Raw genomic sequence first — 16947 nt, 5'->3', positions numbered from 1 at the left:
AATCCATTCACTTAGTCTGTGTCTTTTGACTGGGGAGTTCAGTCCATTGATATTTAAGGTTATTATTGAAAGATGTGCATTGGTTGCCATCATTTTGATTGCTGTTTGTGTTCTCTGTGTAATTTTGTGTTTCCTCAATTATACCTTTATTTACTTTCATTTCCCCTGGGGTGAGTGAGATGGGTTTCTTGCAGACAGCAAAGAGATGGATTTTGTTTCTTAATCCATTCACTTAGCATGCGTATTTTGACTGGGGAGTTCAGTCCATTTTTCCCTCTCTTCTCTCTGTATTGCTTCAAGTATTCTTAAGAGCTGGTTTTGTGGACATGTATTCTTTCAGGTTGTTCGTGTCATGGAAGATTTTTCTTTCCCCCTCAACTATAATAGACATTTTTCCCTGGGATGGTATTCTGGGCTGGCATCTACTGTCATGTAGAAGTGGAAATACCTTGGTCCAGGCTGTTCTGGCTTTCATAGTTTCCATTGATAAGTCAGCTGTAATTCAGATGGGCTGTCCTTTGTATGTGACTTGTTTTTCTTTTGCTGCTTTGAGTATTCTCTCTTTGTTCTGTACATTTAGTGTTTTTACTATGATATATCATGGGGAATTTCTTTTCTGATTCTGTCTATTTGGTGTTCTATGGGCTTCCTGTATTTGTATGGGGATGTCTTTCCTTAATTTCAGGAAATTATTTTCTACAGTCCTCTTTAAGATCTGGTCAACACCATTAACCTGAAATTCTTCTTCCTCTATTTCTATGATCCATAGATTTGGTCTTTTCATGCTGTCCCACGTCTCTTGCATATTCCATTCCTGTGTTTTTTTAAATTTTCCATAATCTTTGCTTGAGTGGTCCAGTTCTTCAACTTTATCCTTCAGTGTTGATATTCTGTTTTCTATTTCATTCATTCTAGTGGTGAGACTTTCCCCTGTTGTTTCAAGTTGGCTTACTGAGTTTTGTACTTCCTTCCTCATTTCTGCCTGAGTTTTCTTCAATGTTCCTCTCTCTTTTGTGAATTCATTCAGAAGTTTATCCCTATCCTCCTTTAGTTCTTTGATTTGTTTGTGTGTTCTTTAAATTCATTGAATTCCTTGATCATGTTTATTTTATGACTGTTCTTTTAAATTCAGTGTCCTGGGTTATCTCTAGGGGGTTCTCTTTGTAGAACTCTTCTACAGGATTGGTGGGCTTTCCTGGGGACATAGTGTTTTGGCTTTCCATTTTATTATTCTTTCATTGTGGTTTTGGCATGTGAATTTCTTTTGCTGTTTATGATTCTGATATGAGAATTAAGTTGAAGTATGCTTCTGTTTGTATTTTCCAGGTGCCTAGATCCGTTCTTTATCTGTTATGTAAAGGTGGTTGGTATAGCATTCAGGTTCTCTCAGGCTTAATTTAGAGGGAACTGATTGCTTCAGATCAGCTATTCAGGAGTGCCCATGGAAGCCCAATTCAGGTTCTAGTCATGTACACTCAGACTTCCTTCACCACGTGGAGGCAGGATCTGGGCTCTCTCAGGCAGTCTACTCTCTCAGCTTGTCTCCTAGGATCTTAGCCTTAGCCTACCAAAGCCAGATCTGCCCTGGGGACTTGGAAGACACCTCAGGAATCCCAGGTAGGGGGATAGGTATGGTGCAATTAGGGGAGGCTCACTACCACATGGAGGCAGGATCCAGGCATTCTCAGGCAGTCCCCTGTGTTTTCATGCCCTCTGCTAGAGGGAGGCCAGATGGAGGCCAGAAGTCAGCACTCTGTGGCACTCTGCTGAGATCACAGCCACTACACCGATGGAGGTCAGAATCCACCCTCTCAGGCTGTCTGCTAGGATCTCAGCCTTAGCCTACCAAAGCCAGAGCTGCCCTGGGGCCTTGGGAAGGGGCCTCAGGAAATCCCAGGTAGGGGAATGGGTATGGTGCAATTAGGGGAAGCTCACCACCAGGTGGAGGCAGGATCAGGGGGCTCTCAGGCAGCCCCCTGCGTTCTCAGCCCCTCTTTCAGAGAGAGGCCAAAGGGAGGCCAGAACTCAGCACTATCTGGCAGTCTGCTGAGATCAGAGCCACTACACCTATGGAGATCGGAACCCACCCTCCCATGCTGGAATTTTTAACCATCTTGATCTTGTGCAGGTCTTGTGCAGGTAACCACAGATGCTGTGAGTTTATGAGTGCACAGGTCCCATCATTGGTCCAGAAGACAGCATTTCCCAGCTCTCCTCTCCAACCTCTGGTTCTTGTGTTCTTTCTTCCTCCTCTTCCATTATGTTCCCTGAACCTGAGGGGTAGGATTAATATAGATACACCACTTAGGACTGAGCATTCCCAATCACTTATTCTTAGCACTTTGATCAGTCCGGCATCTCTACATTTGTGGGTATTAATGCTACCCACAAATTTCAGATTTTTGAAGGAGTACGTCAGCTGTCAGTTTTAACCCTCCACCCCCAGAAGTGAGTCTCCTCATTGCCATCTTTCCTTCAGCATAGTTTTGCTTCCCAGAGGCCACTCGGCCAATCAGAAGCCACCTTCTGGGAGGTGACCAGTAAGTGTACCTAGGAAGGAGTCAGGTATGTTTGTGGGAGAGTCAGCTAAAGCACACAGCTGTGCCACCCAAGGGTGATGAAGCTGGAGGCTCCACCGAAGGAGCTAGGCTCATCCATTCAACCAGTAGTAATGTGACACTCACTTCCTTTATTTCCAGGCATCATGCTAAGCCTCAGGGATAGACAGCAATCAAGACAAAGTTTCTCATCATGAGGGACTTAACACCTTGGGACCAAAGAGAATGAAAGTTAGCAAGATTGATATAGGACATATGTAACCATGACCATCTGGCAGTAGGGAACTCTGGGTAAGAGTGGGTGTCAACTTGGGTTCAGCTATTTGAAGAGACTGTTTCTGTGTTACTGACAAAAGGAACCAGCGATGCAGAGCAGGTAGCAGGAACAGAAATGCAAAAGTGGGGTGATTTGAGTATGACTGTGGAACAGATGAGAGCCCTAGTGTAGTCACTGCAGTGTGACAGGGCTGCAGAGGAGGAACTTAAGGTTCGAAACCTCGGAAACCCCCTTCGTCTGGTGAGGCCCCATCTCCCAAATTCTCCACAACCTCCTCAACTGAGTATACAAACGCATGAGCCTGTCGGGGACATTTCCTATTCAAACCACAGCACTGTTCCACTCTAGCAGAGTTTGGCTGCTTGGAAAATGTCGCTGCACTGGGTGCCAGAGAGAGAGCCCAGGGACAAGAGCGGAGCACCCCACCGCTTGCTCGCCTACACCAGTTTGGCCACTCTCATCCCTGTGTCTTTAGTCAAATAGAAGGGGAGTGGACAGTGGGTGTCTGGGAAGTCCTTGGGGTGGTCCCCCATCCCACCATCAGCTCCAGTGATCACCTCTGCATGTTTCCAGTGGTGCCTGTCACAGATCTGTGCTTGCTAAATACCTGATGGATGGATGACAGGTGAATGTATGCATAAAGGAAGCCTTCTGTTCTAAAAGCGGAAAACTTTCCTTTAACCCCTTTAGGGCCTTTTTGTCTCAGCAGTTAACACTACTACTGAGACCCACAACTCATCAATTACAAACATTAACTGTAAATTACACTTTTGCATAGTTAATTCAGACTCCTCATTATGTATTTAGTAGAGCTTAGCAGGCATAAAATTCAATAGCAAGCCTTGGAGAAGATCCAGCATCTGTCCTCTGTGATACTTGGAAAATGCAAAGTTTTAGGAGTGGCCCTTGGAGCATGTCTTTGCTGGACAGTCTCCAGCTTTTTCCCCCCTTGGAATGGATTCAACCCTTCTGGAAAAGCTGATAGCTTCAAAGCATGCTTCCAGCCTCCATTCCAATGAAACAGATTGTGCCTCCCCTCCTGAGGAGAAATTAATATTAACCTGACCAGTGGAAGGAAAAATGTGACTATCAGGAAGCTGGGCTCCTGAAGCAGCCACTCATCTATTATTCATTCAACAAATATTTGCTGCACACATCTGGTGGGTCAGCTCAGTGATGTGTCATTTGGAGGTAATAGAAGGAGACAGTGTCCGTGCTGCCAGGGAGCTTGAGTTTGAGATAGCAGAGGTGAGTCTTGAACAACCAACTACAGGTGAATGCTTACTGGATTGTATGGCTATGTAAAGAAAGGGGCTGGGTGAACCCTAAGCAACAGGGTTTAATGGCATGAGTGGGTGAGCTGTGGGTAGCAGGGTGGGTGTAGTGATAGGTGATAGGTGAGTCATGGTGGAAAACAGTTGCAGGCCTGAGCAGAGGGAATATGCCTGAGTCATCCAAGCACTGTGGTGAAGCACCCTGAGTAAATGAGGAAGGAGATTGGGAAAGTGGCAGTGGATGGGCAGTCCTGTTTGCAGAACTGGGACATGAGTGTTGTGAATCCCAGGCCCAGGCTCAGAAGGTTGACTGGGTAAATGTGTAAGCCATGTTAACTTCAGCTAACAAACACAGAGGGACGATTTCCAACCTATACTCTCCACTTACAGAACAGTATGTATGATTCTAGTTCTTCATCTGTCATTGCACTTGGTGTCCCCCATAATGCCCTGTGATAGTTAACTTTCATTGACAACTTGACTGGACTTAGAATCACCTAAGAGACATCTGGGCATGTCTGTGAGGGTGTTTCCAGAGAGATTTAACTGGGGAAGGGAGACCTACCTTGAATGTAGGTGGCACCACCGCATGGGCCAGAGCCACAGACTGAATTAGAAGTTCTTAAATGTCCCTGCATATTCTAAACATCAGTGGATCTTTGAGTCTGCATCCAGGCCTTACCCCATACCAATGAGACAGAGATCTCTGATGGGGCAAGGTCAGGGTACGGTCATTCAGCTTGCTCACTCTAGTCCCCAAGGTTGAGAGCTAATACATTTACCACTTTGCCTGAGGTCACCCCTAAACTCCATAGCAAAGCCATAGTTCAAACATTCATGCATCTGGTTCTAGGATCTGTGATTGTAACATCTACCCAGTTCTATCTCTGCACAGACATAAGAGGCAGAGAAAGGAACTGGGGAATTTGGTGATCACAGAGAAAACATCCTGCAACACAGCAGCCATGTCTGACCTTGGCTGTCTATCACTGTCACTAAAGTTTGCAAATTCTAAGTTCTGAATATCAGCTCTTATAACTGTTGTCTTCATAGACAGCAGATCTAGGCATCACTGCCTTCCCCCAGTTTACTAGGTAGTTAAATCATAGTCAGGTCTGCTCCCTTCTTTGTACGTGGGGAAGCTCGGGTCCCTTGTTGGGTATCAACTCTCTTAAGCAATGTTGTGGGGATGACTTTTTCTAAGAAAGACTCTGTAACAAGCCTTTACAAATTGAAATTTTACATAACCATGTAAACCAAATTAATCATATGTTTTGAGAACATTAGAACTATGTATTCCTTCTAAGAAAAACAATGTAATCAGTCCTACAATGATTTGAAATCCCAATGTAATTAACTCTTACAAGCTAAACTAAATGCATCACTTTAATTTTATACCGTGTTCCCTATTTGTGAGTCAGTGGTGCCCTGACTTAGAACAATGTATATGTGTGTGAGATGTGACAGTGATGATGTTGAGAACAACAATGATGTTGCAATGTCTCCCCAGCAGATATGGCATAGCTTGATGAGCTGATGAGCTCTGTCTGTGGCTTTGTGTGCTGTTCAGAGTTAGCAGGGTCAGAAAAACAACTTCTTTCTCTGTAAAACTGTTATCAAATATGATTCATACCATGCTTGATATGCTTGAAATTCGAGAGGAGTCCTTTTTTAGAGAGGAAGAATAGAGTTCAGTCCTGAGAGAAATCAGAACAAAATCTGACCCATTCTTGGTCAAACTTCTCCAAGAGTGAAGCTTCTTATTAATATGTTACTGCCACATTGTGGGGCCCCACATGAGGATCCAGACACAGCCACACATTGTTACTGGCATCTACATAGTTTCAGGAAAGAATTTTTGCTTCCTTACCTTCTTGTGTGGTTACCTACCCTATAGATTTTAGGCCTTGGAGGCACGGATAGAAAGAAGTAAATATTGTTTTATTGTTTTGTGTACTTGTGTTATTTTGTGTGGGGGAGATGCATGCATATGTGCACTGATGTGTGTACATGTGTGTGCGTGTGCTTATGCATGTGAAGTCCAGAGTACAACCTCGGTGATCATTCAGGCACTATCCACCTTACTTTCTGAGACAGGGTCTCTCACTGGGACCTGAGACTTGCCCAGTTCAGCTAGGCTCTCTAACCAGTGATCCCTAAGGCTCTTCCTGATTCTGCCTTCGCAGGGTTGGTGTTACAAGTGCACGCCGCCATGCTTTTTAAATATGGGTTCTTGGGGTCAAATGCAGGTCTTCATGCGTGCATGGCAAGCTCCTTACCAAGTGAGCATCTCCCCAGCCATCTATTTATTTTTAAATATGAATCTTGGAATTGAACCCAAGCATACTTGGAACAGGACAGCCTTTATAAGCATGTTCCTCCCTGATGCCCTGATGTCTTGGGCCTCTAAATTCTGCCCTATGCACTAATTGCAGAGAATAGGGAAGAAGGAGATCATTCCTTATAGAAGAAGGCAGATCTTTTCTTACGTCTGTGGCATGCTGAATCTCATTGTGTTGTCTGTGCTGATCAGATGTCCTCCCTCAGCACTCTGAATGGGAGCCACTGATATAAAGAATCAAGGTCAGCAGCCTGTGTTTTGGCGTGGTGCATGGACTTCTCTAGGGCTGATTTTTGCCTGGGGTTCTAGCTTCACAGCTTCCCCTTTGCCCACCTGACCTCTATTTCTTTCTCTTAACCATTCCTGTTTATTGTGGGGTGTTTGTTTTATCGCTTTCAGTCAGCTCAAGGTGTTTTCTGTGGCATGGAACATGCAACTCAAAAATATGATACGGTTCAGCACCACGGGTAGATCCTGTCAGAGCTTGGCATCCCAGAGAGCTGGGGCAGGGTGGGAAAGATGTGCATTTGCCTTCATGAAACAGTGTAGGAAGCAACCTGAGTGGAACAACTGGTGTCAGTCTGTACTGTTCTCCTGGGAGCGGCTTCCCTGAGCGAAGGTTTATTTCTTCATTTTGTGAGTCTCTTTCCTTCTATGGGTACTGAGTTGCCCACAGTGGCTGATGACTCCCAATGTCTTCCCTGAGCGAAGGTTTATTTCTTCATTTTGTGAGTCTCTTTCCTTCTACGGGTACTGAGTTGCCCACAGTGGCTGATGACTCCCAATGCCCTTCTCTCAATCTCTCTCTCTCTCTCTCTCTCCTCTCTCTCTCTCTCACTCTCTCTCCCCCTCTCTCCCTCTCTCCCTCTCTCCCTCTCTCCCTCTCTCTCTCATCTATCTATCTCTCTCTCTTTCGATGGGAGCTAAAGTCCCTTTGGCTTTCAGTGCATGCCCAGGCTCTATTTCTCCATTTTCTTACAGATGAGTCCAGTGGATGAGAGGTTTGGCAAATTGGATTTCCAATGGTCCAAAATTTATTGTGACTACAGGGGGGAATTTATTTACTTTTGAGTAAGAACCTTTTTTTAAAGCCAGTTTTGAAATTCTCTTTCAAGAGTTACTACCATAAATTCGTACTATTGATTTTATCAAGTGGTGGTTCCTGGTGTTCCCTGGGGTCACCTAAGTGTTTAAATTCCTCTCCTCATCAATCCAGCACCACCACATGCCCCACTGGGCTAACGTGGGGGCTCATGCCCTCCTCAAGGCAAATACTCAGAGATAGTTGAAAAGTACTGACCATGGGCAGAGCTGCAGGCAGTCTTCTGTTCTTTGTCCCCATCTACTGGCACCATGTGCATCAGAGTCTGATGAGGACAGATTCTGGGTAAGGGTGTGGTGTCCACGTCTGAGTGAATCAGCCTCATATGAGTGGAAGAATCCCCATCACTAATGGAACTTGTTCTTGGAGGAGGAGGAGGCCTAGATCAGTGTCTTTTCAGGGGGAGAGTCTTAGGTAGACTGGGCTGGCCTTTAACTTGCTATGTAACTGAGAATGACCTTGAATTCCTATTCTTCCTGCCTCCACCTCCCAAATGTTAGGATTACAGGTGTGCACTGTCACACCTGGTTTGTGTAGTGCTGGGGATCAAACCAAGGACTTTGTGCATGCTAGACAAGTGGTCTACCAACAGAGCCACATCTCCAGCTCCATGGATCAACCAGAAAAGTGCATTTTTATGTTTGGGGTTTTGTTTTTGTTTTTGTTTTTTGCCATTCAGCCTACAGTCCCTGAGCATGCCTATGGAGTCCAGTCCTTCTAAAAACAAAAACACCCAATGTTAGTTGGGCAAGATGGTGTGCACCTCTGATCCCAGCACTCAAGAAGCTGAGGCAGGAGCTTGCCACAAGGTCAAGGCAAGCCTGGTCTACAGAATGAGTTCCAGGCTAGCCATAGCTATAAAATGAACTTCTGTCACAAAAACAAAACCAGCCCAAGGACCACATCCATACACACTGATTAATGCTCATTGCTTAGAAGCTTTGCCCAGATCTGTGGCCTGTGGGTGCCACTCTCTCCCAGACACTTGCTATCTAACTTGAAAGTGACATCATGCTTTAAGTGTCTGGAGCTGTCCCCGAGAGGTTAACCCTTTGTGCTTATATTCTGAGCACGGTTTGGGGGGCGGGAAGGATAAGGGAACAGAAGGGACCTTCAAACAATGTCATGTTAAACTTGCTTTCTTCCATTCTCTTCTAGAAGCAGCAGTCTATTCAGTGAGGTGGTGCAGATGAACTTTGAAATCGCCAGCTTCAGCAGCCTCTCGGGGACGCAGCCCATCACATGGCAGGTGGAGTACCCGCGGAAAGGAACCACGGACATCGCAGTGTCGGAGATCTTCATCAGCCAGAAGGACCTGGTGGCCATTGTCCCCCTTGCTATGGTAAGGCATGGTGTCATGGTGGCCCTGCTGACTATTGGCATCCTTCATCTTGCATCCTTCCTTTCTCCAGGTCATTCCTGCAATTGTTTTATGTTTACATCTCCCATCTTCTTCTACCCTGGAAACTGCACCATTGCCTTCCATGAGCTCAGCCTCTCCTAATACCATCATGATACTGGCCATACCCCCATAACAAATTCCTTCTTGTTTGATTCTGCTTTAAACCTCCTGAGTTCTCTTTTTTGTGTTCCTGTTTATAATGAAACTTTAGGCTGCTATGTGTGTGGGTCAGGATGAGCTTGACTGGGCTGTAGTAACAAGTAACCCCAAAGTTATTTTGGATCATACTGCATTACGGAAATGGTAGGTGTGCTGGTTAGTTTTAATTGTCAACTTGACACAATCTAGAATCACTTGGGAAGAGACTCTTAATTGAGGAATTATCTAGAGCAAGTGCCTGTGGACATGTCTATAAGAGATTGTCTTGATTGTTAATTGATGTGGGAAGACCCACTCTGGCTGTGGGTAGCACCATTCCCTAGGCTGGGCCCTGAGTTGTATAAGAGTGAAGAAAGCTAGTGAGCATAAGCATCAGGCCATGTGGCTGCATTAGTTCCTCTCTGCTCTTGACTTTGGATGTGATGTGAATAGCTGCTTGAGTTTCTGCCTTGACTTCTCCTCAGTGATGGACTGTAACCTGGAAATTAAGCCAAATAAATCCTCCCTTAAGTTTCTTTTTGTCAGGGTATTTTATCACAACAACAGAAATAAAACTAGGACATCAGGATGCCCTGTGCCATGCAGTCCCTGAGGGATGCTCCCAGCTCCTTCCTGATCCCTGTTCCCTGCTAAAAAGAGGCAACTTCTTCATCCCATTCCCCTTGGACCATGGGCAAAGTTCTCAACAGTCAATATATAGAATGGATAGTGGACAGAGTAGGACAGTCACATTAAGGAGTACACTGCCCTTCATTCCTCCTGTGGTGCCATTAGATTGTTATACAAGTTTCCATTGCTCTCAATGGTGAGAACTTGTCAGCAAGCATCCTACTCACATACAGGATTATGGGAAATGGATTAATCTGGATTATTCAGTTTACAGTGGCAATAAGCCCAATGTATTTTGAACTTAAAGTGTTTCTCAGACACCCATGTGCACACATATCATATGACTTATAAGTTCTGTGTAGTGGTTTAAGATTTCCTAAGAAATGTTAGTGGCACTGGTCTTCACACCATACCCTGGATGCTCCTAGCTCAGAGTCTCCCAGTTAGAATTATAAGGTGGTCCCTAACACAATAGCATAGTTCCAGCATCCTAGCCAGCAGGAAGAGTGAGGTCCTCTCTACCTATGTCCCTCTAGGGCAATTTTGGTTTAGAAGCTTTGACCTGGAGCTTGAGAGATGACTCTGCAGTTAAGAACAAGCACTGGTCTTGCAGAGGACCTGAGTTTGGTTCCCAGAATCCACATCAGTCAACTCATAGTTACCTATAACTCCAGATCCAAGGACTCTGATGGCCTCTTCCTGGTACATACCCACCCACATATACACATACACACACAATAAAAAATAGTAATAAATCTTTAGAAGCATTGACTGGCTTGGTCCTGTGCTCCACCTCAGCCAGACACCAAAGTCAAAGGGATGCTACACTTGGCTTGTCTAGAGCCATTTTACCCAGTACAGGTGCACAATCAGACTCAGAACAGGCAGGCATGGTGCATCATGGGAAAATCTGGCTCTCATTGCAAGGTAAAGGACAAGCAGTAGCCAGATACCACAGGCATCAACCCACAAGACTTATAAACAGGTTGAGAGTGGAAAGTGATTGCTTTTGGTTTGTTGTTTGTTTTTCTGCTGAGGACTGAATATTCAAACCTTGCATACAGTTGGCAAGCACTTGACCCCTGAGCCACTAGGTAGCTCAACTGGCCTTGAACTCATTATGTAGCCCAGGCTGGCCTTGAAGTGAATTGAGGTCTTGGTCCTCCTGCTTCAGCCTCCACAGTGCTGAAATTACAGGTGTGTACCACCATGCTTGCCTTGCTCTTGATTTTTTTGTATCTACTGCAACCCAGGCAATACACCATTTGTGGCTTAACTTTGTGCCCCATGCAAGCCAACAATGGTTTGAACATTTTAAAGTCTACATTTTAAACAATTAAGCTTAGTTTTGCCTGGGTCCTGAAAAAAACCCTAAAATATTTACTGTGCGGTCCTTCAGAGAAAAATCTTGCAGATCTGTGTCCAAGCATGCAGATCAATATCAGTTACAGAACATAACTGCCCGATTCTTCTGCCCATTTAAAAAAGATAAGGCATTCAAATACTTTGAAAAAGCGAAACCATTATAGGGGTGTAAGATATGATTATAGCCATTGTCAACATGAGTCCTTCTCAAAATGAGATGTTATTACTGTGGTTGCAGTATTCTTATAATGCCTTCGAGCAAGATGGAATCACTGCTAATGTCATACCCAGAATCTTTTTGTCTGGGAGTTACTTCAAGTGAATTCAGACTGGCTTCCTCCTACAGTCGCTGATGGCAACAGCATCTCTGCCCAGCTGGTATGTTTGCAGCTTGTGTCTGGCTGCTGGATTCAGGTGCTCATCAGTGTTCCACTTCCCCAGAACACAGAACTTCACCTCATCTCTGCAACACAAGCAGAGGATTGAGAGCTGTGGTCAGCAGGACATCAAGCTGTACACCTGCAATCCCAGTGCTTAGGTGGCTGAGCCGGAGGAACGAGATCTAGACCAGCATGAGCTACAGAGTGAGCAGAGTGAGACCCTCCCTCCTAGTCAAACAGCAGCCATACCCACCAAGGGGCAGTACATGGGGCAGCTCAGAGGCAATTCTATTTTTTTTTTGACCATTTGAAACTGAAAAAAAAATGTTTTGGGGATTCACTTCTTTATGTAATAATCACTTCATAAAGTGTTGTGTTTTGTTTTGTTTTGTTGGGTTTTTTTGTTTTTTTACTAAAATGAGATTTAGTGCATTTATAGCCCGCCAAAAATGAACTTTTATTGGGAGCAACTAGCAACACAACTAGCTTCACTCAAACACAAAATGTTGTTTATTTTATTTTTTTAGTACCAAGTTTGAACCTGTGTCCTCATGCTTACTATGCGACCTCTCTACCACTGAGCCACATGCCCTGCCCTCTTTTTATTTTGACACAGGATCTCACTATGTTGCCCAGGATGACCTTGGATTAGACTTTCTAGCCCAGATAAGCCTCAAACTTGTGACCCTCTTGCCTTTGCCTCCAGGGTAGATGGGATGACTGGCCTTGTTAACAGGAAGATTTTAAAGAATAAACAGATGCTGTAAAGCAACCTCCCCCACCCCCGTTGCCTATTTACAGTCTGGAAGACAGCTGGATAAACCTTTGAAAAAAAAAGTAGGGCTCAGTGGTTAAGAGCGCTTGCTATGCACCCAGTCAAGGCAGATGCCACTCCATCCCTGAAGTGCTATATTCTCTGAAGAATTGTGACCACTGAGCCACTATAGCCTGCCCCAGCACGGCTTGCACAGACAGCATCATCTTCAGTGTGGTGTGGAGGCCAGACAGCTGCAGGCTTCTACCCCAGGGCCTTCCCATCAGCACCGCTCTACTGCAGGCCCCTCTGCCAACCTTGTACCCTCCTCATGCCCACATCAGCCTTGGGGGCCTATGTGAGGGTCTGGAAAGGACCAAAAGTTTGTCAGGTGTGTAGATATCAGGAACTGGGAGGAGCACCTGGGGCTGTGGAAAGCACCTGGGGCACTCATTTCTTCCAGGGAAGAACAAGTGTTCACTTGAGCCGTTGGACAAGGATGGGGTCAGGTACAGATTCGGTGGAGTCATTGCCTTGTAATGGGGCTGTGGAAAGCACCTGGGGCACTCATTTCTTCCAGGGAAGAACAAGTATTCACTTGAGCCATTGGACAAGGATGGGGTCAGGTACAGATTCGGTGGAGTCATTGCCTTGTAACGGGAGAGAGGCAGTGGGTGAATCCACTGGGCCTCACAGAGCTCCTACACAGTGCCTGTCCCTGAAACCATCCTGAGGTGAACAGGAAACAGATGTGCCTTGTTCCATATGACCTAGTGGGACCTCACATTTATCTTTCATAGGATACATCCAGGGAGAGATCATACTGTACCTGCAGATGGACAGGTCTAAGAGAACTCTGGCTCTGTTCTTCCAGAGTATCTCCTTGAAGACTATTTAAAAAACAAATTTCAAATGGGAGAAAAATACCTGAACTTTGGGCAGGGCTTGGTGACACAGGCCTTTTATCTTAGCACTCAGGAGGCAGAGGCAGGTGGATCTCTGTGAGTTTGAGGCCCTGGTTCAGGCTAACCAAGGCATCATAGTGAGACTTTGTACCCAAAGGAAATTTTTGTTTCAGAGATGAATATTTTATTTTACATTATTTTCTGTAGGATCCCATCAGGAAGTCAGCAGAATATTTTATCAGGTTTAAGACACCCTCCCTCCATGAGGAAGAAGGTCTTCTAGAGTCATTCTATATAGCAGGCAGTTAAGAACATCCTGGCAAGACTCTGCAACTCTTCAGAATCCTCCAGCCTGGACAAGGGGAATGGAAGATAAAACAGATGTCCTATCCAGATCTTTCCCAACTTTGATTCCACCTAGGGAACCCCATCCCAAAGGAAATTTTTTTTTCAGTTATAAACCCTAACGTTTAGGGCTAGTCTAGAAAATGGCAGCCCTCATTCAGCATATGCAAGAAGAAGCTGGCTCTCCCAGGACTGAGACATTTCAGGTAAATTTCCTCAAAGGTAGGTCAGGTTACCTGGAGTTTTAAAGAATTTCAAACCATCATTCTTTTTACCTAAGCACACGGTGAGAATGTGGGGCTGTGTTCTTCCATTTTCTGTCCTGATCTCTGTGCATAAAATCAAATTGAAAATAAAGTGTCAGTCAGTGGGCTGTTTCAGGGGACACTGGTTATTCTGGAGTGTAAAGAACACTGACCACTCTTCTCCTGGGATCCAGGAGCTTCAGTAGGCATGAGAGATACTAAGGCCTGTGTAGGGGATGTGCGGCAAGGAGCCAGCCATGTGAGCCTTGTGCTCAGACTCTATCTCACTGAACCTTCCCTGTCTACTGGGAGTCTGTGGTCCATGCTGAGTACACTGCGCTCCCAGTGCTGAGGACCCTGTACCCCCAGTCTGATGTCTGACTAGAAAGAGTTCATCAATGGATGACACCAGAGGTAACTGTCAAGAGTGGGTTACATATTATATTTCCCCCAGGAGAGTGCACTGCCATCCAACTCCCTAACTGTGCTTGTTCCAGCACGGCCATGAACCTAGCCTTGTTTGAAGTTGTGGGTTTGTGAATGCAATAATGTTGAAATGAGGTCCTCCTGGATCAGGGAAGTCCCAAAACCAATGACTGGTGATGCTGGAACCAGCTTACATGCCTATCCACTATGGTACTAGTACATCAACATCACAATTACCTGAACAAAAACTTGACTCTTAAATGTAGTTTTTAAGAATGGGCCCAAACTTGAACGACAGTTGTTCCCCCAAATATCTCTTGGAACTGTCTGTCTCCTGGAATTGAGCTGTTACAACTGTGTTGCTGGAACTCTGTCCCTGAAACTGTGTCCTCGAGTCAGGCCCCACCCATGATTTTACTCAAAATGGTTTCTCCATCTTCAGTTGGGGATGTACAAGTTTGACTCCCCTTTATCTTAACATACCATCATGTCTTCTCATCTCTAGTTCTAGAATATCCCGTTTACCCAAGGTCATGTGTCATTCCCAGTCTTCACAGTGTGTAAGGAAGTTGGGTGAACAGTCTTTCAGTGTTTTGATATGCTAATTCTCAGGCATACACACACACACACACACACACACACACACACACACATTCAGTCATTATCATTTTGGGTGGAGTACCAAATTGAGGTTTCCAAAGCAATAGCATCAAGTGCCCAGGTCACAAGACAAGAGCACATGGGGTTAATTAAAAGTCATTAGTCCAGATTATGTCCATTTTATAAAAGTCATTCCTATAATCCACAGATAATTAGATAAAGAAAATGTGTTACACATACACCATGAAGTTTTCTCCAGCTGTAAAGAAGAGTGGAATTAATTCATTTGCAGGAAGATGGATAGAAACAGAGATCATTATGTTAAATACAATAAGCCAAAGATTGTTTATTTTCTCTCATGTGAACTCTATGTTTAAATTTATATGTGTAGAGCTAGAGATGTTGCTCTGTTTCAGAGCCCTTGCCTAGCACATACAAGGCCCTAAGTTCAAGGTCTAGTACCATTTTTTAAAAATAAAAAACACGCCGGGCGTGGTGGTGCACACCTTTGATCCCAGCCCTTGGGAGGCAGAGGCAGGCAGATCTCTGTGAGTTCAAGGCCAGCCTGGTCGACATAGTGAGTTCCAGGACAGCTGGGGCTACAAGGAGACCCTGTCTCAAAAGACAAAAAATAAATAAAAAATAAAAATAAAAAACACACATCTGTTTGTGTATGTGTGCGTCTGTGTGTGTGTGTGTGAGAGAGAGAGAGAGAGAGAGTAGAGAGGGGGATTATGGGAGGCAAGGAAGTGTCTAAATGGAGCAGGGAAAGGAAAGTAAGACAAGACAATGGAAAGTTTGTGACATGAAATCAGAACAAGGTCTACATGGGGAAAAAGAAAGTAACCAGCAAGAGGAGGGAGGGAAGATGGGGAGGGCAACTGAGAGGGTGAATAAAAATTAAAATGAACAGGACATGGTAACACACAGGACTTTAATCCCAGCACACAGAAGGCAGAGGCAGACAGATCTCTGTGAGTGGGAAGACAGCCTGATCTACAAAGTGAGTTCTAGGCCAGCCAGGGCTACATAGTGAAAGCCTGTCTCAAAAAAATGAAAATGAAACAAAAAAACAACTAGGAGCCCAAAATCGGAACATAGAGACCCACGGAGGCAACCTCACAGGGTTGTGGAGTGACTGAGCTGAAGCCACTCCTTCCACGTTGGCAGCATGGCAGTGTGTGCTCTCTCTGGGCATCCTCCTTCCCTGGACTCCAGGAACCTGACCACCTCCACTCGCCCTAGGGACAGGTCCTGCTGAGTGATATCTGGGCCTGTACCTGCCTTGGCTTGTCCTTGGACATTGCTTGGGCTATGAGTGGTCCTCATTATATCCTCCAGTGAGTTGAGTCCAGCCAGGGTCCCAAGAGACCTAGAGGGTAAATGCAACATGCTATCTGCTTCATTTAGCTTTACCTTCTCAGTCAGCACCCCATGGTTACTCAGATACACACAGGATCAGGAAGCACTCCAGTCAACTTTCTCCCCCGCCCCATCCCCCCGACACTCACAATGGAGAGGCAGATTAAAGATTCCTTTTGAGCACCCTAGCCCCATAGTTTGATCTTTCCACCCAGGACCTCTGTGGTCACTTCCCCCACTTCCTTCACTTTTGCTAAATTCAGAGCCATGGTGTGAGGACCAAGTAAGTGAACACTGTGGGCTGTGGTTCTGCAGGGATGTTCCTGGACCTGCACCTTGACCTGAAGCTAATGAGAAGCCAGGCTTCACCGCAGGAGTCTGGGAAGCTGCAGCAAAGCCCTCTGTCAGCAAGAAAGCAGACACTTCACATAGCTCCAGGAAGACCTCTGCTGACCTAGATGGAAGAATGCCATTTTTCAAAAGACAATGGGAAAAAATTATGTTTTGTTGTTTTAAGAATGTCTGGCTCTGATCTTCACTGTCTTAAAATCTGCAAGTGTCCCATTTTTAACCCTGAGATCTTAGTGGTATCTGAGAGCTAGGGGGCAACTGAAGATGTTTGCTTAGTTGAAAAATAACTCCATGGACAGAACCAAGTGTTTGACTGCTGAGAGTTTACTTTGTAATTAAACAGAAAAGTGACCTTTCCTTTCAGGCCCACAGTTTTGCCTAAAAAGCAAATCTTGACCCTACCTGTGCTCCTGCAACTCACGCCTCACATCGAACATCTTCATGATGTTTCCTCAGTGCTCTGTGCCCTCAGAAAAACGCCCATGTGCTTAA

General features: G+C 45.2%; 1 protein-coding gene across 1 annotated transcript in view; it reads left to right on the top strand.

Moving 5' to 3' along the window:
* Nucleotides 1-16947, top strand: part of Tmem132c (transmembrane protein 132C) — a 234634-nt gene that overhangs the window by 162161 nt on the left and 55526 nt on the right. The window contains exon 4 of the mRNA XM_008853794.1: nt 8711-8894. Within this exon, the coding sequence (XP_008852016.1) occupies nt 8711-8894 (184 nt within the window). The remainder of the gene's footprint in view (nt 1-8710; nt 8895-16947) is intronic.

Source organism: Nannospalax galili, unplaced genomic scaffold, assembly GCF_000622305.1.
Source record: "Nannospalax galili isolate Female #2095 unplaced genomic scaffold, S.galili_v1.0 scaffold566, whole genome shotgun sequence".
Lineage (NCBI taxonomy): Eukaryota > Metazoa > Chordata > Mammalia > Rodentia > Spalacidae > Nannospalax > Nannospalax galili.
The sequence above is the reverse complement of the archived record's forward strand: the minus strand, read 5'-3'. Positions and strand labels throughout refer to the sequence as shown.